Source organism: Glandiceps talaboti, chromosome 13, assembly GCF_964340395.1.
Source record: "Glandiceps talaboti chromosome 13, keGlaTala1.1, whole genome shotgun sequence".
NCBI lineage: Eukaryota > Metazoa > Hemichordata > Enteropneusta > Spengelidae > Glandiceps > Glandiceps talaboti.
Window position 1 is genome coordinate 23,911,537 of NC_135561.1, and position 26,824 is coordinate 23,938,360.

The 26,824-nt window shown below is 35.8% G+C and overlaps 1 protein-coding gene across 1 annotated transcript in view; it reads left to right on the plus strand.

Annotated features, from left to right (window-relative positions):
• LOC144444587 (ribosomal RNA processing protein 1 homolog A-like) overlaps nucleotides 1-26,824 on the plus strand; it is a 95,214-nt gene that overhangs the window by 720 nt on the left and 67,670 nt on the right. Inside the window, exons 2-4 of the mRNA XM_078134067.1 lie at nucleotides 9,647-9,787; nucleotides 18,104-18,189; nucleotides 21,682-21,743. Of these exons, the coding sequence (XP_077990193.1) occupies nucleotides 9,647-9,787; nucleotides 18,104-18,189; nucleotides 21,682-21,743 (289 nt within the window). The remainder of the gene's footprint in view (nucleotides 1-9,646; nucleotides 9,788-18,103; nucleotides 18,190-21,681; nucleotides 21,744-26,824) is intronic.

A 26,824-nucleotide genomic window follows, 5' to 3' on the forward strand; every position in this document is an offset into this window, starting at 1 on the left:
AGCCAGAAAGACAAATTAATTTCGTTCATTGACAATGATTCCCCAAACGAACAACAACAACAACAACAACAACAACAACAACAACAACAACAACAGCAACAACAACAACAACAAAACATTTTGCATTACTGAAGTGACGTTTACTGCCCGTGACATTAATAACTGCTAAGATTAAGGACGTCACATTTATGTCTAAGATAATAGTTAGTTAGTTAGTCGAGGCTATGTTCATCTAATGTTGGGTGAAGCCCTCCTCCAGCAGTTTCCATTCTCATCTGTCTCTTGCCTTTCCATGATTCTACTCCATGTTGCCATATTCATATACATTGTATTTGGTTATTTCATCGAACTAAGATAACCCAAAATAAATTCACTCAATCTCGTTGCCGTTTCATTCCCAATAAAATTGAAACTTTTTCTTTTTGAAATTCGTAAGTTGAGAATGTGTTCTCCTAGTGTTATGAGTTGATCATTGACTGCATGCTGAGATGGTGACTACTCGTCACATGTTAAATATTTTATAGACTTTATTATGTTTTGATCTAAGTGTGCTGTACAATATGGACAATGATGATATCTTTAACCAGGTATAGGAACTTGTGATAGATTTTGTTCATAATGACAATGATTCCCCAAAACACAACAAAACATATTGCCTTCCTGAAGTGACCTTTGATGTCTGTGACATTCACCACTAAGAATGTCATTTATTTTGAACTGATAATCCAAATTAATCTTACAATCTTGTCACCATTTCATTCTCAATTAATAACATTTGAACCTTATCTTTTTGAACTTCGTAAGTTGTTAGAGAACGCGTCCTCTTGTGAGTTTAACATTGACTGCATAATCCGAGGGTGAACACATAATACCTGGGTAATGTAAGTCATCATTATTTCTCAGTTTATACACAGTGTACAGTTCTCTTCAATGACATCAAATTTATATCAAACACTTTTGTGAGTGTGTCTGTCAGGTTGAAATTTGACATTGTTGTCCATGTCTTGGAACTTAACTTGTGCACTGCAATAAATTTGGTCACCACTTTCTATAGCCATAGAATCGAAAACATGTATAGCGCATAACCATACATGTACCATACTCAGTGGTGTTCTAGTATTTTTCAACAAAACATATTGCCTTCCTAAAGTGACCTTTGATGTCTGTGACATTAACTGAGCACTAAGAATGTCACAATTATTTCAAACTACGATAGTCAGTTAGAGAGTTAGTTGAGACTCTGTTCATCTAATGTTGGGTGAAGCCGCCCTCCAGCAGTTTCCATTCTCGTCTGTCTCTTGCCTTTCCATGATTCTACTCCATGTTGCCATATTCATATACATTGTATTTGGTTATTTCATGGAACTAAGATAACCCAAATAAATTCATTCAATCTCATTACTATTTCATTCTCAATAAAATTGAAACTTTTCTTTTTTCAATTTGGTGACCACTTTCTATAGTCATAGAATCGAAAGATGTATAGTGTATAATAATAATAATAATAATGTTGGTTTCTTATATAGCGCTTTCCCACTCCGTGCTCAAAGTGCTTTACAATTATTACCCCTGGCTCGGATCAGAACGGCACAACGGCCCTTTAGTGTTCCTCAACTCCCCGGGGAGCATACAATCCATGGCAGCTATTTAAGCGCATAGGATTAAAGCCTTCACATTGCAACCTACATCCTACCAAGTCCCCAGTTATACAGCTGGGTTGACTGAGGCATGTACAGTCGTGGTTCAAATCTTGCCCAAGGACTTTAGTCACTCAGAAACAAACAGCAGGCAGCGACGGGGCTCAAACCTGCAACCTGTAGATTCCAAGCCAGTCACGCTAGCCATTCACCCAGGTATAACCATACCTCTCAATGGTTTCAATCTTTTTTTTCTTAATTAACATGGAATTATTATGTACTACTTTTCGACTTGATTCATACACTATTCACCCATGAAATGATAGAGTACCCTGATAGATTATGGGCGCTGCACTAGTGGTGACCGGACGTGCGTTCATGGTCTCCGTGTTCATCATAATTGTTTAACTCTATCGACTTAAAAACCAACTGTCTTATGTGCTGCTTATAGTTCGTAGTATTGATGTGAAGTGTACCACGATGTTGATGAAGATTTTTAAAGCTTATGTGGTAGTTACTGTATGTTTTCTTGCCACCGAGTATGGAGTGCAAGCCTCAATGGGACAAAATGGTGGCGGGAACAGAGACAATGGCCCATGTCAGTTCGCATAATATGCTACAGCCGTGAGTTAATTACTACATTTAAATCATATACAGATATTAGCGACCTTACTCTCCAGAACATACCAGATGAAATGAAAGCAAACAGAGACAGAAATCGTGATGATATCAATGAGAGAAATTACACGCGGAAAAGAGGAAAACGAGGTGGTCTCAAGAGAAGACTCAAACAAACTAAGACAAGACTTCCACTTCCCTCAATAATTCTCTCCAATGTACGTTCTATCCGACCAAATCTGAATAACAACTTTGATGAATTGCAAGCCAATGCTTGTTTCATGAACGAATTCAGAGATGCATGCCTTTTATGTTTAACTGAAACTTGGTTATGTGACAAAGTAAGTGACAATAGTATGGACATTGATGGTTTTAGTAGTCCTATCTGGTTGGACAAGGATAAGACCCTCAGTGGGAAATCGTGTGGAGGGGGAGTGTGTATTATCATATGTGAATGAGAAATGGTGTAGTAGAAGCAGTGTTACTATTCAAAAGGAATTGTGTACTTCGGACATCGAACTTCTCTCCGTGTCTCTTAGGCCAAGATACCTGCCTCGTGAGTTTGGACAAATATTTCTAACTGTTGTCTATATTCTACCATCTGCTAATGTTTCACGTTCAGCCTCAGAGATTGCTGATACAGTATAAGCTCTACAGTCTATCTGTCCAGACACACCCAACTTTATTTAAGGTGATTTCAATTCCTGTACCTTAAAATCAAATTTACCAAACTTCAAACAGTATGTTTCATGCCCAACTCGCCAGAACAATACCCTTGATTTACATTATGGGAATATCCCAGCTGCATACAAAGCTACGTCTCTGCCACCTCTAGGAAATTCTGATCACAACATCGTACATCTGCTTCCTGCATACAGACCCAAAATTAAAACTGAAAGAACTCTGAAGAAAGAATTTAAAGTGTGGTCATCGGATAGTGAAGAACGGCTGCAAAGCTGTTTTGAGAGTACAGACTGGAATTTATATCGTCACTTGATTCAAAGAATGAAGCAGCTGACGTCATTTCTGAATACATTACATTTTGTTGCGATATGATCATTCCTGTGGGTTCTGTAAAAATATTTCCAAGTAATAAACCATGGATATCAAAATCTCTCAAAAATACTGTGAACGAAAAAAAGATCGCTTTTCAATCAAATGACCATGCTGAAAGGAAACGTGTGCAACTGAAACTTCGCAAAGAAATATGTGACGCCAAGAAATGTTACAATGATAAAATAGAATCACAATTTCAGACTGGTAATATACGTGACGCATGGAAGGGACTTAAGTTTTTAACTGGACTGAACAAAGCGAAGTTTGCCATTTGTAACTTACCGATAAGGGAACAAGAAAGAAAGGCAAATGAACTAAATGAGATTTACTGTTGCATTGATATTCACGATTTTGGAAAGGAAATAGATAACATCAGGTTGGATCTTGAGAGTAAAGTAGAAGAAGAAAGTGAATTTGAAATCAGTGATGAACAAGTTAAGTCTATTTTTAAGAAACTAAATATAAGGAAAGCTATGGGTCCTGATAACAGGTTCCATTGGGAGAACAGTGCTGATGCACTGAAATGGTGTCTGTATATGAAAGATTAATAAATAAATAAATAACATGTGGTAGGTTACTGAAGGTCAGTGCATCACAATTAGCTAGTGTTTTCAGTAGATTGTTCAATTGGTCTTACAATGATCATACAATACCCACAATTTGGAAAACATCTACCATATGTCCTGTCCCGAAAACTTCCAAGGTATCGTCACTTAATGACTACTGTCCTGTAGCACTGACTCTCATTGTGATGAAATGCTTTGAGCGTATTTTACTTTGTCACCTCAAGAAACAAACAGATTCACACCTTGACCCATACCAATTTGCATATAAAATTAATATAGGTACTGTTGATGCAACTCTCACATTACTTCACGATGTGTATACCCATCTTGAAAAACCAAGTTCATTTGTAAGAGTATTGTTTATTGATTTTTCATCACCCTTTAACACAATTCAAGCACATATGATGGCTCGTAAACTTAGTGATTTATACGTTAACCCAAAACTCATCCTCTGGTTTTTCTTGACAACTGTTCCCAGTCTGTTTGCTACCAAAGCGTAAATTCGGCCTCCCGTTCAACATTTACGGGTGACCCACAGGGCACAGTAGTCTCTCCCATACTGTTTACACTTTACACAAGTGATTGTTCAGGTACCCATACAACTCCACTATCAAATATTCCGATGACACTGCAGTAGTTGACCTGTCAAATTCGGACCGTACTTACTTCAATGAAGTTGATAGGTTTGCTACTTGGTGTATAGAAAACTACTTAGATTCAATAAGACTTTTAAACCAAACTAAATGATTATATTTTAAAGATATCTGCTTTGCATTGCTTTATTTTTATCATTTTATCTGACCTACAGAGGTCAAAGATCATGTTTCATTTTAAAGACATTAACAGTGTGTACATTTTATTTTGTATTTATTGTATCTTTATTTTAATATGTGTTTAACTTTAATGTATGGATCCATGTTTCTCTACGTGAGATAATAACGTTTTCTTGTATCTTGTAGTTTGGTATCCCTAATTTAAAGATAACAAAGTTTGTTGTAAACTATGGGGAAACTCAAGTCACTTTATTAGCTCCGATGTCAGCGAAAGCTGACACTGTGACAGTGTAAGCGTTAGGTATAGGTTGGTATAGGTATAGAGGGATAAGTGATCATGGTCTGTCTGTCAACTTTTTTTATTTTCATCATATTCTCCGAAAGTGACAGTCAGAATACAGAGGGCTTGAAAAGTCTGTGGTTTGTGTGTGTGTGTGTGTGTGTGTGTGTGTGTGTGTGTGTGTGTGTGTGTGTGTGTGTGTGTGTGTGTGTGTGTGTGTGTGTGTGTGTGTGTGTCTGTGTGTGTCTGTGTCTGTGTCTGTGTGTGTGTGTCTGTGTCTGTGTCTGTGTCTGTGTGTGTGTGTGTGTAAACGACAAAGTAAAAAACCGCCTGACCGATTGACTTGATATTTGATGGGGACATTACTTATGGTGTTCTAATGAAAAACTGTTCCAATCAAAATGATCTTACAACCGGTTTGTGATTTGGGTCAAAAAATGTAATTTTTGGTAAAAAAACTTAACCTCAGAAACTACTGGGCAGATTGGTGTGAAATTTGGTGGAAACATTCTTAAGGGGGTGTAAAGTAAGATTTGTTCATGACATGATGATTCCATCAGTAATAAGCAAATTAGGGGGACAAATGTGTCTTTTTGGTCAAAAGTCAATAATTCCAAAACTACTGAGCAGATTGGGCTGAAATTTAATGGGAATGCATCTAGGGATGTATAGATGAAGAAATATTAAGGATACAATGATGTCATGAGTGATATGCAAATTAGGTGTAAAAATGTTCATTCTTGGTCAAAAACTTGTATCTCACAAAGTAAATGGTTAATGACACTGAAACTTGGTGAGATGTTTCTAGAAGAGTTATTATGCAGATTTTCTTCAAAATATTTTGACACAATTGGCCAAAGCAACCATGACCACGCCCTGAGCAACAACCATTTGGCAGTATATTTTGGTCAAATAACAACATCATCTGGTAGGCAAGTGAGTAAACATTCAAAAAATGTATGCAAATATCCCTAGCAACCATGACCACGCACATAGCAAAAGCCAAACGGTCATGTATTTCATGAAGATAACAACAGGGATTAATAGGCAATTGAATAAACATTCAAAAATGTATGTAAATTTGCCTAGCAACAAGACCACACCCATAGCAACAACCAAATAATAGCGTATATTGCAAAGATAACAGGAATAGTAAGACAAATGAATAAACATTCAAAAAATGTATGCAAATGTCTGAGTTAAGTGATCACATATATTGAAAAGATAATATTAGGAATTCATACACAAGTGAACAAAATCATTCAAAAATGTATGCAACTATATCTAGCAACATGACCATGCCCATAGCAACAGCCAAATGATTGTGTATATCGCAAAGATAGCAACATGGTTGGATAGGCAACTGGATAGTCATTCAGCAAATGAACACCTATTGTTAGCATGGACTAGACTAGTATGTTTATCCATATGCTAGTCTAGCATATGGATAAACATTTTTAAAAACTTTACAGTTGTGCTACAATGGCATTGGCGGTATTTTTAGACTAATTTTCTTGAAAATTCACAAATTTTGGGATTTTAAAGCTGTCTGTCGCAATGTTTTTCAAAATCCATGAATGAAGAATTGTAGTACGTGTGGATACGAATCGAATGATATATTGGGTGTTTAGGCACGTAGAAAATTCCTTGACAGAGATAGGATTTGAACGTACAATGTAGTCCTTGCAGCCATATAGAATCTTCGAAAATGTCATGTCACCAAGTATGACAACCATGGGACAGCAGGTTCGTAAATCTTCTGCAGGTATGTTCTATACAAAGCACTTATCCCCAAAAATCGGTGAATTATGTGATGTAACAAACTATGGCTTTCGAGAGAAAATAAATTCGTAACCGTGAATAAATGTTTGTGTAGTTTTATTAAATGTAAATATGAGACAGTATGCAGCAGGGTCGTAAATCTTTACCTGTATTTTCTATGGACAATCGGTGCCGTGGTGGTACACATGGACGGTGTAACGTGTATCATCATGCTAGGCACAACATTAGTCAAGTTACGTGTACACTGTATGCCTGTAATGCTGTCACTCGGTAAATTGTATCATGTACTAATAATATATTCTGGCCTTTGAGTGAGAAATGAGACAAATAAAATTTATAACTGTTAGTAAATGTATGTACTTGTACTATATTAATTGCAATTGTGGGATGGCTGGGTTGTGCAAGATTGTGAATTTTCAAAAACAAATGATAAAGAGTTAATAATAGTATTTTGTGATGTCTACCTAATAATGGTTTATTAGTCCCCGCCGGACGAAGTCCGGGACGGGGACTTATGGATTGGGTTCCGTCTGTCCGTCCGTCCGTCCATCAGTCTGTCCGCAGCCGTTTCTTGGAGATGCCTGGACCGATTTCTTTCAAACTTGGCACAGGGGCAACATACAATGGCATACATATGCACGTCAATTTGTTTCATGATATGATCCAATATGGCCGCCTAGCAGCCATTTTGTTTGCAAATTTTCCCTGTCTAAAGCCATAACTCAGACATGCTTGAACAGATCTCATTCAAAGTTGGTATTAGGACAGTGTTCTATGGCATATATGTGCATATTCATTGTTGTTAAGATACGATCCAATATGGCCGCCTAGCAGCCATTTTGTTTGCGAATTTTCCATGTCCAAAGCCATAACTCAGACATGTCTGAACAGATCTCATTCAAAGTTGGTATTAGGACAGTGTTCTATGACATACATGTGCATATTCATTGTTGTTAAGATACGATCCAATATGGCCGCCTAGCAGCCATTTTGTTTGCGAATTTTCCATGTCCAAAGCCATAACTCAGACATGTTTGAAAAGATCTCATTCAAAGTTGGTATTAAAACAGTGTTCTATGACATACATGTTCATATCCATTTTCATCATGATGCGATCCAATATGGCTACCTGGCAGCCATTTTGTTTGTGAATTTTCCATGTCCAATGCCATAACTCAGACATGCTTGAACAGATCTTATTCAAAGTTGGTGTTAGGACAGTGTTGTATGACATACACGTGCATATCCATTTTCGTCGTGATACAATCCGATATGGCTACCTGGCAGCCATTTTGTTGGCGCAGTTTTCATGTCCAAAGCCATAACTCAGACATGCTTGAATCCCCCCCCCCCCCCCCCCCCCCATACCCGACCCATTCTTTATTGTTGTATGGTTTATTCCATCACGTCATCTTGAGGAGTAGGCATGTCCCATGTCCAATGAGGAGACACAACATGAGTAGGCATTTTCCATGTCCAACGAGCAGACACAACATATCTAAGTCTGTTTGATTTAGGTTCACAAGTGTTGTTGCATGATCAGAGTAGTGATATCAAGAAAATGACAACATAAACTGCCAGTTCCTTAAAACCCAATCATAGCGGGGACTATGTTATTCTCAATGACTTGTTTTTCTGAGATTTTGTGTAATTTTCATAGCAGTAGATCTTCTGTAAAATGGTGACTATGGTATAAAAGTACAATACATTACCAACTTCTGTGTAAAATGTGTTTTATATTGAGACATCATATGAAACCAGTAACCACTTTATTACATCGCTAAAACAAAACTGCATAGTGAAGAACTGAACCACTTCTACATGTCACCAAAATAAAATAAAAACAAACCAGTGGAGCTATTCTGACCAATAGGTCATTTGTTAAAATTAACAAATTGTTTTCTATCACTGAGATATGATATGAACCACTCAATAGCCGAAGCATTTAAATTATAGATTTTAAGTTTATCAATGAGCAGTTTATGATTGACCAAATCAAAAGCTTTAGATAAGTCTAGAAAAACTATGCTACTCCATTCATTATTATTAATAGCTTTATAGCAAAGGTCTACGAAATAGGTTAGAGAAGTCTGACAGGAATAGCCAGGACGAAATCCAGATTGAAAGGGAGAGAGTAAATCAAATTGAGTGAGATAATAGTAGAGGCTTTGATGGACATGGGATTCAAGAAGTTTAGAGAGACAAGGTAGTATAGAAATGGGTCAAAAGTTGGAACATGATTCAGTTGAGTTAGCTTTATGGAGGGGAAGTACTTTGGCAATTTTCCAGTGAGATGGAAAATAATTATTGACTATACAAAGATTAACAATTTTAAAAATATGAGTAGCAATATAAGGAGCACTAAGTTTAAAAAATTTAGCACTGATTCCATCCCACCCAGTAGCTTTAGAAGTATCCAAGTCTAGTAAAAACTTAAGAACCTTTGTCTGAGAAATAAGTGGAATTTTAAAACTATAAAGTATATTCTTTGACATGACAAAGTTGTTAAGTGTTTCAGTATCAAACGTTTCAGTAATTGAGTTATTTTTGTAAGAGAGTTTGCAATATTAACAAAGTGTCTGTTAAATAACTCAACTATCAACGTAAAATTACTATTGTATTGTATTTGAAAAAGATATAATATTTAGATATACGTGATGGAAAAAGAGGGAGAGGGCGACCAAAGCTGACATGGAAGAGTATGGTGGAAGGACAAATTAAACAGATTGGATTAAACATCAATGACTATGGGAACAGGCAGAAATGGAGGAATGGGATTGCCACATGGAAAGAAGGACAGTCGGTGACCCCCCCGCCAGAGGGAAGAAATCGACTTTAATTAATGATGATGATGATAAACAATGGTAATTCACACATCAGACATTGAGGGCATACTTATGATATTTAGACTATTATTTGTGTTTGACATTGCAGATGCATTTGATGAGACAGACCTTTTAAAGATATGGAAAGGTTTGTTCTACTGTATGTGGATGAGTGATAAACCACTGATACAAGAGGAGCTAGCTGAGACCATCTCACATTTAATACATGCATTTCAGTCACCACAGTCAGGTAGGTTGTCATAGAAACATGATCCCCTGTAAAATTCTACTTAAAGTATGTTTAATGTACATGTAACTTCAAATGTAGTTACTATGGCAACCAGTGAGTAATAATAATAATAATAATAATTTTATTTCGGTAAAGGGCCACGGCCCATCATACAAAAATTACATACACAGGTGAAACACACTGGATTGGTCAACATATAGTAAAAGTTATCCAACTACACATATGCCATAAGACGAAATTAATGATACAAAAATCTAGACTTCCTTCAAAAACCTCTCTCGTGTTTGGAAGGACTTAAATATGAAAATAGCCAACTGAAAATTAAGCTTGGAGTTTGCATTTGAAAGAAGATAATTAAACTTTTCCCTGGATGGGAAAGTATAATAATACTTGGGAATGTGTACGGCTCTGTCATCAGCATATAATGGACATGACATCAAAAAGTGATATTCATCTTCTATAACAGAAACGTCAAAAAGTACACAAAAAGGGCAGCATCGAACAGTTAAAAGAACATTTTCGTGTCTACCCGATTCCACTCTTAGATTGTGACTAGAGCAACGGAATCGAGCTAATGCACGTTTGTATTTCATAACCAGTGAGTGGAATATCACAACTTTGAGAATTGCTGTGTTGTGTTTGCTTGCTTGTGGCAGTGAAGAATGAGAAATGTTTGAAGCAAATATACATACAATTTAATTAGTGTCAGTAACTTGCAAAGTATAAACACCACAGGATCCCACATTAATTATTCTGTTTACTAATTAGAACATTGAATGTGATAATGATCGAATGGAACTGTGTATCTCATAACATTGAATGTGATAATGATGGAATGGAACTGTGTATCTCATAACATTGAATGTGATAATGATCGAATGGAACTGTGTATCTCATAACATTGAATGTGATAATGATAGAACGGAACTGTGTATCTCATAACATTGAATGTGATAATGATAGAATGGAACTGTGTATCTCATAACATTGAATGTGATAATGATAGAATGGAACTGTGTATCTCATAACATTGAATGTGATAATGATCGAATGGAACTGTGTATCTCATAACATTGAATGTGATAATGATCGAATGGAACTGTGTATCTCATAACATTGAATGTGATAATGATAGAATGGAACTGTATCTCATAACATTGAATGTGATAATGATGGAATGGAACTGTATCTCATAACATTGAATGTGATAATGATAGAATGGAACTGTATATCTCATAACATTGAATGTGATAATGATAGAATGGAACTGTATCTCATAACATTGAATGTGATAATGATAGAATGGAACTGTATCTCATAACATTGAATGTGATAATGATAGAATGGAACTGTATAGCTCATAACATTGAATGTGATAATGATGGAATGGAACTGTATCTCATAACATTGAATGTGATAATGATAGAATGGAACTGTATCTCATAACATTGAATGTGATAATGATGGAATGGAACTGTATCTCATAACATTGAATGTGATAATGATAGAATGGAACTGTATATCTCATAACATTGAATGTGATAATGATAGAATGGAACTGTATATCTCATAACATTGAATGTGATAATGATGGAATGGAACTGTATCTCATAACATTGAATGTGATAATGATGGAATGGAACTGTATCTCATAACATTGAATGTGATAATGATGGAATGGAACTGTATCTCATAACACTGAATGTGATAATGATAGAATGGAACTGTATATCTCATAACATTGAATGTGATAATGATCGAATGGAACTGTGTATCTCATAACATTGAATGTGATAATGATCGAAGGGAACTGTGTATCTCATAACATTGAATGTGATAATGATCGAAGGGAACTGTGTATCTCATAACATTGAATGTGATAATGATAGAATGGAACTGTGTATCTCATAACATTGAATGTGATAATGATAGAATGGAACTGTGTATCTCATAACATTGAATGTGATAATGATAGAATGGAACTGTATCTCATAACATTGAATGTGATAATGATCGAATGGAACTGTATCTCATAACATTGAATGTGATAATGATAGAATGGAACTGTATCTCATAACATTGAATGTGATAATGATAGAATGGAACTGTATAGCTCATAACATTGAATGTGATAATGATGGAATGGAACTGTATCTCATAACATTGAATGTGATAATGATAGAATGGAACTGTATCTCATAACATTGAATGTGATAATGATGGAATGGAACTGTATCTCATAACATTGAATGTGATAATGATAGAATGGAACTGTATATCTCATAACATTGAATGTGATAATGATAGAATGGAACTGTATATCTCATAACATTGAATGTGATAATGATGGAATGGAACTGTATCTCATAACATTGAATGTGATAATGATGGAATGGAACTGTATCTCATAACATTGAATGTGATAATGATGGAATGGAACTGTATCTCATAACATTGAATGTGATAATGATAGAATGGAACTGTATATCTCATAACATTGAATGTGATAATGATCGAATGGAACTGTGTATCTCATAACATTGAATGTGATAATGATCGAAGGGAACTGTGTATCTCATAACATTGAATGTGATAATGATCGATGGGAACTGTGTATCTCATAACATTGAATGTGATAATGATAGAATGGAACTGTGTATCTCATAACATTGAATGTGATAATGATAGAATGGAACTGTGTATCTCATAACATTGAATGTGATAATGATAGAATGGAACTGTGTATCTCATAACATTGAATGTGATAATGATAGAACGGAACTGTGTATCTCATAACATTGAATGTGATAATGATGGAATGGGACTGTATCTCATAACATTGAATGTGATAATGATAGAATGGAACTGTATCTCATAACATTGCATGTGATAATGATAGAATGGAACTGTATCTCATAACATTGAATGTGATAATGATAGAATGGAACTGTATATCTCATAACATTGAATGTGATAATGATCGAATGGAACTGTGTATCTCATAACATTGAATGTGATAATGATCGAAGGGAACTGTGTATCTCATAACATTGAATGTGATAATGATGGAATGGAACTGTGTATCTCATAACATTGAATGTGATAATGATCGAAGGGAACTGTATCTCATAACATTGAATGTGATAATGATCGAAGGGAACTGTATCTCATAACATTGAATGTGATAATGATAGAATGGAACTGTTTATCTCATAACATTATGAAGTATATGAAATAATAACAACTTCATCTTGTGATAAGTCAAATCACATTGCCTCAGTGTGCTTGGGATGGTCTTGTCCACAGAAATACAAAATACATCCCAACTCCAGAGGAAGTGTATTCCAGAAAAACAAACTGGAGAAAACTGTTGAACTAGGTATGCAGTTTAAGATCCACTCTTTGAAGGTCCACTTTCAATTGTGTTCAATGTTGTCTTTGGTTAAACTTTTTTTATTTTCATCATCTTCTCCGAAAGTGACTGTCAGAATACTTTGATATTTGGTGTGCATGTTCCCTGGGGGGAGGCTATTCAGATTTGTTCATGCCAAGTTTTTTTTCCAAAAATGATATTTTCATCATCTCCTCAAATACTACTTGTCAGATTGCTTTGATAGCTGGTGTGTTGATGTGCAGAGGGTAGCTTACTCAGATTTATTAATTTCAAGTCAGCACATCTTCTTTTCTATTTTTGATTTTTTTTTGTAATTTAAAAAAAAATTGATATGTTAATGAGTATTATGGCCAACGCCATATTGGAAATCAGTCCACAAGACTTTAAGTAAACTGCCACTTTTCAAAAGACACTATTGATGTCAAACAAGCAATGTAACATGTGCTATAGTCAGAATTCTACGCATTGTGCACCCAAACGACAAGCGTTTGTTCGAAACAGGGTTGTAAACTTCAAATCCAAATTCTGCACCCCTTCTACATAATCAGCCAGTCCGCAATACCCTCATTTGCATACAATCTACCCGCCATCCAGATCGCGACCATTACACTGTGAATGGCTGCTCACGGGCCTTATTTTTGGGTATTTTCAACTCGCCGTAACTTTCACTAGAGTCCACCATTTTAGATACTGTAAACGTCTAAACCTCAACTGACATCTCTTCTTTCGTGACAGCAAAATAAATTCTGGAATTACATTTAGGAATACCGATTTTCCGACGAATTCGGGACGCATACTTGAGGCCCTGAAATCTCAACCTGGTTTTTTGCTTATAGTTTCCTTAATACAGACCGGAAAGTTTACAAATTTCACAAAAAGGTGGATTTTTATGTGTTTTAAATAACCATGACAGGTAAATTTAGTGGGATCGTTGTGTAATGGTCCGACTATTCAAGAATTTTCGGTAGAAAACGACTGATTTGACCCGGAAGTACCCGGCGATTTTCCACAGCAAGCAGCAACCAGCTCGAGTTCTTGGTACTCACTAAAATCACACTTCAGACCTACTATAAAAGTTTGATGTTTTCAGATAACATGTAACTTGTGATTAATTCTATATTGTCGTGCAATTTGGAGTGACAGTGAACCAGAATGAAGACAACTTGCGTAAGCAAGGCAAGGCATGCCTAGGCCCTATCCTAGGCATGCGATTGAAGTTGTTACAGTACGTAGAGTGAATCAACCAAACTTTGTTTATTGGCGTACAGTTTACATTTAAACGACATGAACATGTCTTGCCATTTCCAAAATGCAAATATTTGGCAAGTAAAAATAATTAAAATAATAAAGCATTCCCCGTCTCGCGGCAGATCTTGCGAGATATGCAAATAACCTAGCAACTGTTGCTACGGGGAACAAGCTTTGCGGATTGGCCATGTTGTTTATATGAAAGTCAACGCATTAGTCTGAAAAAATGCTACCGTTTGTGACCATCTACAATCGTATTAAGTCGCCATGGAAGACATTGAAAAATTGAAAGTACACGAACTGAAGGGCATGTTACGAAAATGTGGCTTGTCAACAACAAGTTTAAAGAAAGATACGTCACAGTGTCACGCCGTCATTATATTTCCGAACTGACTAGCATTTCTGGAAATATGTTGTCAGTGCCAAACTTATGCAGTATACTAGATGGCTATAATATTTCAATCTTGAGAAATGGTAATTAATGACAAGCAAAATCGAGTAGTTTTGATTATTAGTACACATGTATGGAAACATTTCCCGTAACCAATTTTCAATAGAATTATATTAGAATGCAATGCACATGAAGTGTGGCGTAGTAGTGTACTACACATCAACCGGCCGTAAGCCCTTATGAACCATTGACATTTACACTGTTGACAAATACGGACGAAAGCTAAAAGTCTTACACATTTGTGCAAATGTCCCGTTTTGGTCCTAGAGTTCAGAATTGAAAAGTTCTAAATTATCATCACAGGTCAGGAAATCATAGTCAGTTCCTGACAATCGTATTCCGATTTTACCATATGTTATCTTCGTACCAGTCTAGTTCCCGACGACCGCATTCTGATTTTACCCTACCTTAATAATGTTAATAACGTAGAGTAAAATCGGAATACGGTCGTCAGGAACTAGAATAGGGAATCACCGGCGATGCGTGAAACACATGTGTCAGCCATGTTTATACTTGAGTTCGATGAACATGTTGTAAATAAAATGACATAGTATCTCTAAATTTTAATTTAGAATACATATATATAGCTCATTTATAAATTTATATGATAAAATCAAAGACAGTGAAAAAAAATTCTCAACCGTTTTCAAAGTTTTTAGCGGACCCGGACGAATTTAGCCGACGATTTACAGACTAAGAATTACATCATTGCCAACTATCAACAGCACGTTACAGTAAAGTGATCTCGTCCACTTTGTTGTGTTGGTTTTTAGACGACGCTACAAGACGTATAAAAAGTCTATGGAAAAGTTATGGCATTGTATCAAATTTTAGACGTTGTTTAAAAATAGGAATACAATATTCGCGACCTGACATGCAAGTTTTCAACCATAGGGCCTGCGATCCTCGAGTGGATCCAACTCTAATATTTTCAAGTTCATGTTGAAACTGATTTCAAAGGTAACACTGTCAATCTCAACCGCTCTTCATCTGTGCCCAGACGGCCATAATTCACCGTCACATCTGACGGCTAGTTATGAAACTCCTGCCTGCGACTTTTACATACGCACATCAATTTTACAACCATACTTTAAAAGTTTGCTTCCCTTGATCTATCATACATACTGCACTACTGTACGTACGATGACGTTGAGAACAATGGTGTTGCTAAGCGTTTGACACTTCAGCTTGACCACCAAAACGTGGTTGCTATGCACTCAATGGCGTCTCCCGCGAGACGGATAATGGTCTATTACAACTTTAATTTGACTTCAGACTTTGTATTATGTTTTGCGTATCTTTCCCCGTTTTACATGTAAATCTGAAAAGGTTCTCTCTGGTCATGTCAGTGATCATACCGGGACTGCTTTGATTACGAGCGAGGTGAGGCATGTTGAGAGGTATTTTGTTGAGAATTATAAATATTGCGAAATGTCAAGTACAAGGTTTAAAGAGGATCGAATGATGAAAAAAAATTGGTCGAGTTTGCTGACAGGTGCCGGTCACAAGAAACTCTGTAAATTAAAGTATCAGACGATGTAATGTCTACAAGTTGAATGTTGTTGACAATTATGGACAGTGCTTTTGGTAAATTTGTTACAAAATTGAAATTCGAATTGCCTCAAAATTATTTTAGATCTCTAGTTTATTTCATTCACCATTAATAAAATTTTCCAGGGTTAAAGCTGTAAGACACTGGCATTATTTATAGCCAACCTCAAAAATCCTTTGTGTGTGTTTGTGTGTGTGTGTGTGTGTGTGTGTGTGTGTGTGTGTGCATTTGCCAGTCATTATTTTTCTGAGATTTTATGTAATTTTCATAACAGTAGATTTTGTTATAAAATGGTGACTATGGTATAAAAGTACAATATTTTACCAACTTTCTGTGTAAAATGTGTTTTATTGTGAGTCATCATATGAAACTACTAACCACTTTATTACATCGCTACCAAAATAAAAAAATGATAAAAATAAAAAGAACAGCGGAGCTATACTGGCCGATAGGTCACTTGTTAGTCCCCGCTGGACGAAGTCTGGGACGGGGACTTATGGATTGGGTTCCGTCTGTCCGTGCGTCCGTTCGTCCATCCGTCCGTCCGCAGCTGTTTCTTGGAGATGCCTGGACCAATTTTTTTCAAACTTGGTACAGGGGCCACATACAATGGCATACATATGCACATCAATTTCATGATACGATCCAATATGGCTGCCTGGCAGCCATTTTGGTTGCGAATTTTCCATGTCCAAAGCCATAACTCAGACATGCTCGAAGAGTTCTCATTCAAAGTTGGCATTAGGACAGTGTTCTATGACATACATGTGCATATTTATTGTTGTTGTGATACGATCCAATATGGCTGCCTCAGCCATTTTGTTTGCGATTTTTCTATGTCCAAAGCCATAACTCAGATATACTTGAACAGATCTCATTCAAAGTTGGCATTAGGACAGTGTTTTATGACATACATGTGCATATCCATTTTCATCGTGATACGATCCAATATGGCCACCTGGTAGCCATTTTGTTTGTGATTTTTCTATGTCCAAAGACATAACTCAGACATGCTTGAACTGATCACATTCAAAGTTGGTATTAGGACAGTGTTCTATGACATACATGTGCATATCCATTTTCATCGTGATATGATCCCCCATACCCGACCAATCCTTTATTGTTGTAGGCATGTACCATGTCCAACAAGCAGACACAACATATCTAAGTCTGTTTGGTTTAAGTTCACAAGTGTTGTTGCGTGATCAGAGTAGTGATAATTCCTTAAAACCCAATCATAGTGGGGACTATGTTATTCTCAATGACTTGTTTTGATACATAACATGTACCTGTGTCGAAATCAACGTCAAAAGACGCACCACTATTGTTGCAATTTCTGTTGCCATTGTTGTGTCTACCAAGAAAATTACTGCGCCAGTTCATCTTGACACAGCATACACAGTACATTCAACCATGGGTGGAGGGTCTATGATTCAACACGTCAATGCAAAACGCAAACTGTTAGACATGTCTAGCCATATAGCTCTCTCATGTCTCTAGCTCTTCGGCATGTTGTGTATGGGTGTGTGTGTGTGTGTGTGTGTGTGTGGGGTGTGTGTGGGGGGGGGGGGGTGTATGTGTGTGTGTTGTGTGTGTGGGTGTATGAGTGAACCATTTCTCTACCAATTACCATTTTCTTGACCAGATCATTTCATTGTTGTTTTATTTCAGCGTTGCTATTTATAGATACATTCTTTCAAACAATGACTAGAGAATGGGCTGGCATTGATCGACTCAGAATGGATAAGTTTTATTTGGTGAGTATTGCTTTTTGAACAGTATGAATAAGCCATATTCCATCACACGAGATCGTATGAGATCATGCATAAACAACCATTTAAGATAACAGTACAAATGTCATGCGGAAGTGCCATAATGTTCGCAGTGACATTGTTCTTGTATGTGATTGCATGTACTGTCAGCTGAAGTATTGAAAGCCCTGAAAAGTTCTCAGTGGTCGATAATGGGAGTAAAACAATGAATTGACATTGATGTGTATATGTACACAACATTTTTCCCTTTCATCTGCAGACTGAATTGCCTGGACAAACATGAAAAAAAAAATTAACGCGGGAAGGGGGGTACTTAAGTGATGGGCGCTGACCAGAAACAATTTTGTTTTGCCTTTAAAACACTTTCTATGGTGAGTGCTATGCTACAAAGTTCTATAACATTCACATTACATGTTGTCGTTGGCTAGGAGATCACTAACAGCAACGGGCAAATAGCAATCAATTAGAAAAGATAACTTATTGCATATGTTCCGTTGTATTCCAACAATTGTCTGTAGGAACAACAGTCTCAAAACTTTGCCCTTACAGAAGGCATTCAGTTTAAATCTGGTTACATAGCATAATTTGTATTTGAAATTGAAAATTGATATCCTTGGTTACCTCATAACATGTTATATCAAAATAATTCATCTGTGTTGGTAAACCATACTAATTATACCAAAATAGTTGAACTGCCATGAGTGTTGCGTATTTTGGGTACGGGAGGTATTAAAATAGTGATGTCTGTCTGTCTGTCTGTCTGTCCGTGTGTGTGTGTGTGTGTGTGTGTGTGTGTGTGTGTGTGTGTGTGTGTGTGTGTGTGTGTGTGTGTGTGTGTGTGTGTGTGTGTGTGTGTGTGTGTGTGTGTGTGATTATTTTCTGAAAAACGGCTGTATCAATTATACTGAAATTTGGTACTTTAGTGGTAATGGCTAGACCTGATTAGTTTTTGAGCAAAATCTGTTCATGGTAATTAGGAAAATTTGCATATCAATGAAATCAACTAATTAAGCAATATCTTAAGACTATACATTAATTTCAATATAATTTAGACTGTTCGTTAAACATAACAAAGTGCATCTGTTCTATAAAATTTGTTGATATACCTTACAGTGTTAGTGAATAATTTGCATAATTAATTATTTTCAGTAATTAGGCCATATCTTAAGAATATACACTTCAATTTCAATATAATTTAGTACATACGTTAACCATTAGAAGATGCATACGTCCTATAAAGTTTGTGGATGAACCTTACAGTTTTATTGAAAAATTTGCATAATTAATTATTTTTGGTTATTAGTCCCCGCCGGACGAAGTCCGGGACGGGGACTTATGGATTGGGTTCCGTCTGTCCGTCCGTCCGTCCGTCTGCAGCCGTTTCTTGGAGATGCCTAGACCAATTTTTTTCAAACTTGGTACGGGGGCAACATACAATGGCATACATATGCATGTCAATTTGTTTCATGATACGATCCAATATGGCCACCTGGCAGCCATTTTCTTTGCAAATTTTCCCTGTCTAAAGCCATAACTCAGACATGCTTGAACAGATCTCATTCAAAGTTGGTATTAGCACAGTGTTCTATGACATACATGTGCATATCCATTGTCGTCATGATACGATCCAATATGGCCGCCTAGCAGCCATTTTGTTTGTGAATTTTCCATGAACATCTTTAAAACTCATCATGACTGCAAAACATCTATTGCTTGAGTGGAGTGTCGGTCGGAGTTGGTACACCGACTTCCGTATCACTCTCTCGCTACCATTACCACTGTAACAACTAGCTGCTAAACAAAAGGCAATAGACTAGTGAGCATGACAGTGTATCGGGCGTCGAGATCGTCAACGTCATTTACTGATCTTAATAAAACTCGCGGTTTCAAGCTTTAACAAAGAAAGATAGGAAAGCAAAAAGTACTTGATTATGACCATCAAAATGCATTTACGAAGACAAGTTTCAGCTGTAGTTTGAATGTTGAGTGACCTTACATTGAACTGTATGCAAATCATACGATATATAGAGAAACGCCCCATTAAATGACGTCACATCATGAATAAGTAATAACAAGGGAGATGCGGCAAGGGACAACAGTCGCTCGGACCTTCGGCCCTCGATATCAGTTTGCGATTAGACTAGTGTTGCGCCGGATCGGAGTTTAGATAAAACGGAGGAAAAAAAGGCGTGAGCGACTGTCGACAGTCTACCCAAATGTGTGTGGTCAAAATATGGAAAATAGACCAAGCCTCGCCTAGCCTACGAAGAAAATTTCGCGACAATGTATCAATAATGGTGACCTATACATTGACCTCTATATAATTAGTGTACAGTGAGGGCGCGCCACTCAACAAAATCTTGACAATTAGTTGTGATTAAAGGAATGTGTAAACTTGTGGTGGGACAGAAGGAAGTTCAACACGCACGTGCCATATCCTGGGTATGTAGGTGATCATGAAAGCTGAGTGAAGTCGAGGATGGCAAGTTTTCCTGTGCTGAGAATAGGAGGCGTGGCGGCATTTCAACAACATTTTTGACAACTAACTTTCATTGGGACTTGGCAACATTGACCCTAGCAACCATGACCACGCCCTCAGCAACAGCTAGAACTTAAAAACTACTTGGCAGATTGGGCTAAAATTTGGGTGAAACATTCTTAAGGGTGTTTATACTAAGAATTGTTTGTAATATGATGAGCCCATCTGTGATATGCAAATTAGGGCTAAAAATGTGTCTAGTCTTTAATTCCAAAAGTACTGAGCAGATTGGACTGAAATTTGATGGGGATGCATCTAAGGATGTATAGATGAAGAAATATTAAGCACATAATGATTTCGTCAGTGATATGGAATTTAGGTGTAAAAATGTGAATTTTGGTCAAAAATTTATATCTCAAAAAGTACTAAGTGAATGAGTCTGAAACTTGGTGAGATGTTTCTAGAAGTGTTATTCTATATTATTGCTTTTCATCAAAAATCTTCAACTTTGAAATTACCCAGTAGATTGAGCTTAACTTTGTTGAGAATGTGTAGATTTGTCCTCATTAATAGCTAACACAGTGAGAACAGTACATTGTTAATTAGCTATAATGTTTACTTTACTATTTCCTCTGGTGGTAAAGTGTGTAGTATGGCAAGTTTGGTTTATGACTTGATTATGTAATATGTTGTAGACAGTTGTTTCATCACCTACCCATATAAACTGAATGTAGCTGGTGTTTAAACCAATGTTGAAAAATGCCTTTCTTTGAACCATAATGATTGGGACAAAGGTGGGTAAATATCTCATTGTTATCATGTGGGTTGTGCACAGGACAATGCACAATGCATAATGCCTGGACATCTTTAAATGTCCAAGTAACCGGTATCAATAAAGGGTGAGTTTAATATTGTTATTTATGTATGAGGTGAAAATATCCTTTGATGCTACTTGTATTTCATGTTTAATTTGTTATATGTCTACTTACTTCCCATAGCTGGTTAGAAAATGCCTCATACATAGCTTTGAACTGATCAAGAAAAGTCAGTGGGACATTGAGTAAGTATTTGTGTATGATCTATGTCAATGGGACATTGAGTAAGTATGTGTGTATGATTTATGTCAGTGGGACAATTAGTAAGTATGTGTGTATGATCTATGTCAATGGGACATTGAGTAAGTATTTGTGTATGATCTATGTCAGTGGGACAATTAGTAAGTATGTGTGTATGATCTATGTCAATGGGACATTGAGTAAGTATTTGTGTATGATCTATGTCAATGGGACATTGAGTAAGTATGTGTGTATGATTTATGTCAGTGGGACAATTAGTAAGTATGTGTGTATGATCTATGTCAGTGGGACATTGAGTAAGTATTTGTGTATGATCTATGTCAATGGGACATTGAGTAAGTATGTGTGTATGATCTATGTCAGTGGGACAATTAGTTAGTATGTGTGTATGATCTATGTCAATGGGACAAATAGTTAGTATGTGTGTATGATCTATGTCAGTGGGACAATGGGAAAGGATGTGTGTTAGTCCAGTTGCCAGAGGTGGTTTTGGGGGGTTAACCTTGCAATGTGAGTTGTATGATATTTTTAGCTCCGCTGTCAGCGAAAGATAAAAGCTTAGCTTTAGGTATAGGTGGGTATAGAGTATAAGTGAATTTATAGGTGTCCGTCTACTTTTTTTATTTTCATCATCTTCTCCGAAAGTGACTGTCAGAATACTTTGATATTTGGTGTGCATGTTCCCTGGGGGGAGGCTATTCAGATTTGTTCATGCCATGTTGATCTGTGCCATTTTCAATTTTTTATGATTTTTTTCAAAAATGATATTTTCATCATCTCCTCAAATACTACTTGTCAGATTGCTTTGATATCTGGTGTGTTGATGCGCAGAGGGTAGCTTACTCAGATTTGTTAATTTCAAGTCAGCACATCTTCTTTTCTATTTTTGATGATTTTTTTTTGTAATTTAAAAAAAATTAATATGTTAATGAGCATTATGGCCGATGCCATATTTGAAATCAGTCCACAAGACTTTAAGTAAACTGCCACTTTTCAAAAGACACTATTGACGTCAAACAAGCAATGTAATATGTGTTATAGTCATAATTCTACGCATTGTGCACCCAAATGACATTTGTTTGTTCGAAACAGGGTTGTAAACTTCAAATCCAAATTCTGCACCCCTGCTACATAATCAGCCAGTCTGCAACACCCTCATTTGCATGCATCTATCCTTCAGATCGCAACCGTTACACTTTGAATGGCTGCTCACGTGCCTTATTTTTGGGTATTTTCAACTTGCCATAACTTTCATTAGAGTCCACCATTTTAGATACTGTAAACGTCTAAACCTCAACTGACATCCCTACCAGCAAAATAAATTTTGGCATTACATTTAGGTATATTGATTTTCCGACGAATTCGGGACACATACTTGAGGCCATGATATTTCGACCCGGTTTTTTCGCTCATAGTTTCCTTAATACGAACCGGAAAGTTTTACAAATATCACAAAAAGGTGGATTTTTATGTGTGTTAAATAACCGTGGCAAGTATATTTAGTACTAGTATTAGTAGGATCGTTGTGAGATCGTCGTTCAAGAATTTTCGGTAGAAAACGACTGATTGACCCGGAAGCTGAAGCTGACCTCGTTTGACCGGGCGATTTTCCCCAGCGAGCAGCAACGCGCGCAGGAGTTCTTGGTACTCACTAAAAACACACTTCAGACCCACTATAAAAGTTTTGTGTTCTCAGATAACATGTTACTTGTGATTAATTCTATATTGTCATGCAATTTGGCGCGACAGTGAACCAGAATGAAGACAACTCGCGTAAGGAAAAGCATGCCTAGGTATGCGGTTGAAGTTATGCAAGAGCAGTCTCACTGCAGACTGTGAATCGACCAAACTTTGTTTATTGGCTGACAGTTTACATGTAAACGACATGAACGTGTCTTGCCATTTCCAAAATGCAAATATTTGGCAAGTAAAAATAATTAAAATAATTACAACTTTAATTTGGCTTCAGACTTTGCATTATGTTTTTCGTGTCTTTCCCCATTTGACATGTAAATCCGAAAAGGTTCTTGCTGGTAATGTCAGTGATCATACCGGGACTTCTATGAGTATGAGCGAGGTGAGGCATGTTGAGGTATTTTGTTGAGAATTATAAATATTGCAAAATGTCAAGTGCAAGGTTTAAATACAATGGAAAGATGAAAAAAAATTGGCTGAGTCTGCTGACAGGCGCCGGTCATGAGACACTCTGTAAATTAAAATATCAGATGATGTTATGTCTACTACAAGTTGAATGTTGTTGACTTGGTAAATTTGTTGGAAAATTGAAATTCGAATTGCCTCAAAATTATTTTAGATCCCTAGTTTATTTCATTCATCATTAAAGTTTTGCAGGGTTAAAGTTGTAAGACACTGGAATTATTTATAGCCAACCTCAAAAATGCTTCTTTTTTTGTGTGTGTAATTTTTCATAACAGTAGATTTTTTTTATAAAATGGTGACTATAATATAAAAGTACAATACATTACCAATTTTCTGTGTAAAATGTGTTTTATAGTGAGATATCATGTGAAACCACTAACCACTTTATTACATCGCTAAAACAAAACTGCATAGTGAAGAGCTGAACAACTGAACCACTTCTACATGTTACCAAAATAAAAAATAAAAAGAACAGCGAAGCTATTCTGACCGATACGTCGCTTGTTTTGCAGATTCCACCTCAGAAAGGTGTCCTGTTAGCATATCTGACGGGTGCCACTCGTGTACCCCTATATCGCAAGAAAACCGAAATACCATGTATTACTATGGGTAAACACATGTTTTGGTAGGCTTAATACTTACTGCCTATAAAACCGTGTCAAAGTTACTTAAAAGTCATTTTTACATGTTACATACTGTATACTATGAATAATCAGTCAGAGTAACTTGCAATACAAAAGACCAGCTGGGATCTGTGTCTTGTATGATTGTGTGTAGCGTGATAGATGATATCATTGTATGATTGTCTATAGCGTGATAGATGATATCAGTTGTATTGATGTCTATAGCATGATAGATGATATCAGTTGGATTGATGTCTATAGCATGATAGATGATATCATTTGTATTGATGTCTATAGCATGATAGATGATATCATTTGTATTGATGTCTATAGCATGATAGATGATATCATTTGTATTGATGTCTATAGCATGATAGATGATATCATTTGTATTGATGTCTATAGCATGATAGATGATATCATTGTATGATTGTCTATAGCGTGATAGATGATATCAGTTGTATTGATGTCTATAGCATGATAGATGATATCATTTGTATTGATGTCTATAGCATGATAGATGATATCATTGTATGATTGTCTATAGCGTGATAGATGATATCATTTGTATTGATGTCTATAGTGTGATAGATGATATCATTTGTATTGATGTCTATAGCATGATAGATGATATCATTGTATGATTGTCTATAGCATGATAGATGATATCATTTGTATTGATGTCTATGGCATGATAGATGATATCATTGTATGATTGTCTATAGCATGATAGATGATATCATTTGTATTGTTGTCTATAGCATGATAGATGATATCAGTTGTATTGATGTTTTTAGCATGATAGATGATATCATTTGTATTGATGTCTATAGCATGATAGATGATATCATTGTATGATTGTCTATAGCGGGATAGATGATATCATTTGTATTGATGTCTGTAGCATTATAGATGATATCATTCGTATTGATGTCTATAGCATGATAGATGATATCATTTGTATTGTTGTCTATAGCATGATAGATGATATCATTTGTATTGATGTCTATAGCATGATAGATGATATCATTTGTATTGTTGTCTATAGCATGATAGATGATATCATTTGTATTGTTGTCTATAGCATGATAGATGATATAATTTGTATTGATGTCTATAGCATGATAGATGATATCATTTGTATTGATGTTTATAGCATGATAGATTTTATCATTTGTATTGATGTCTATAGCATGATAGATGATATCATTTGTATTGTTGTCTATAGCATGATAGATGATATCAGTTGTATTGATGTTTATAGCATGATAGATGATATCATTTGTATTGATGTCTATAGCATGATAGATGATATCATTTGTATTGATGTCTATAGCATGATAGATGATATCATTTATTGATGTCTATAGCATGATAGATGATATCATTTGTATTGTTGTCTATAGCATGATAGATTTTATCATTTGTATTGATGTCTATAGCATGATAGATGATATCATTTGTATTGTTGTCTATAGCATGATAGATGATATCATTTGTATTGATGTCTATAGCATGATAGATTTTATCATTTGTATTGATGTCTATAGCATGATAGATGATATCATTTGTATTGATGTCTATAGCATGATAGATGATATCATTTGTATTGTTGTCTATAGCATGATAGATGATATCATTTGTATTGATGTCTATAGCATGATAGATGAGATCATTTGTATTGATGTCTATAGCATGATAGATGATATCATTTGTATTGTTGTCTATAGCGTGATAGATGATATCATTTGTATTGTTGTCTATAGCGTGATAGCTGATATCATTTGTATTGATGTCTATAGCGTGATAGATGATATCATTTGTATTGATGTCTATAGTGTGATAGATGATATCATTTGTATTGATGTCTATAGCGTGATAGATGATATCATTTGTATTGATGTCTATAGCATGATAGATGATATCATTTGTATTGATGTCTATAGCATGATAGATGATATCATTTGTATTGTTGTCTATAGCATGATAGATGATATCATTTGTATTGATGTCTATAGCATGATAGATTTTATCATTTGTATTGATGTCTATAGCATGTTAGATGATATCATTTGTATTGATGTCTATAGCATGATAGATGATATCAGTTGTATTGATGTCTATAGCATGATAGATGATATCATTTGTATTGATGTCTATAGCATGATAGATTTTATCATTTGTATTGATGTCTATAGCATGATAGATGATATCATTTGTATTGATGTCTATAGCATGATAGATGATATCATTTGTATTGATGTCAATAGCATGATAGATGA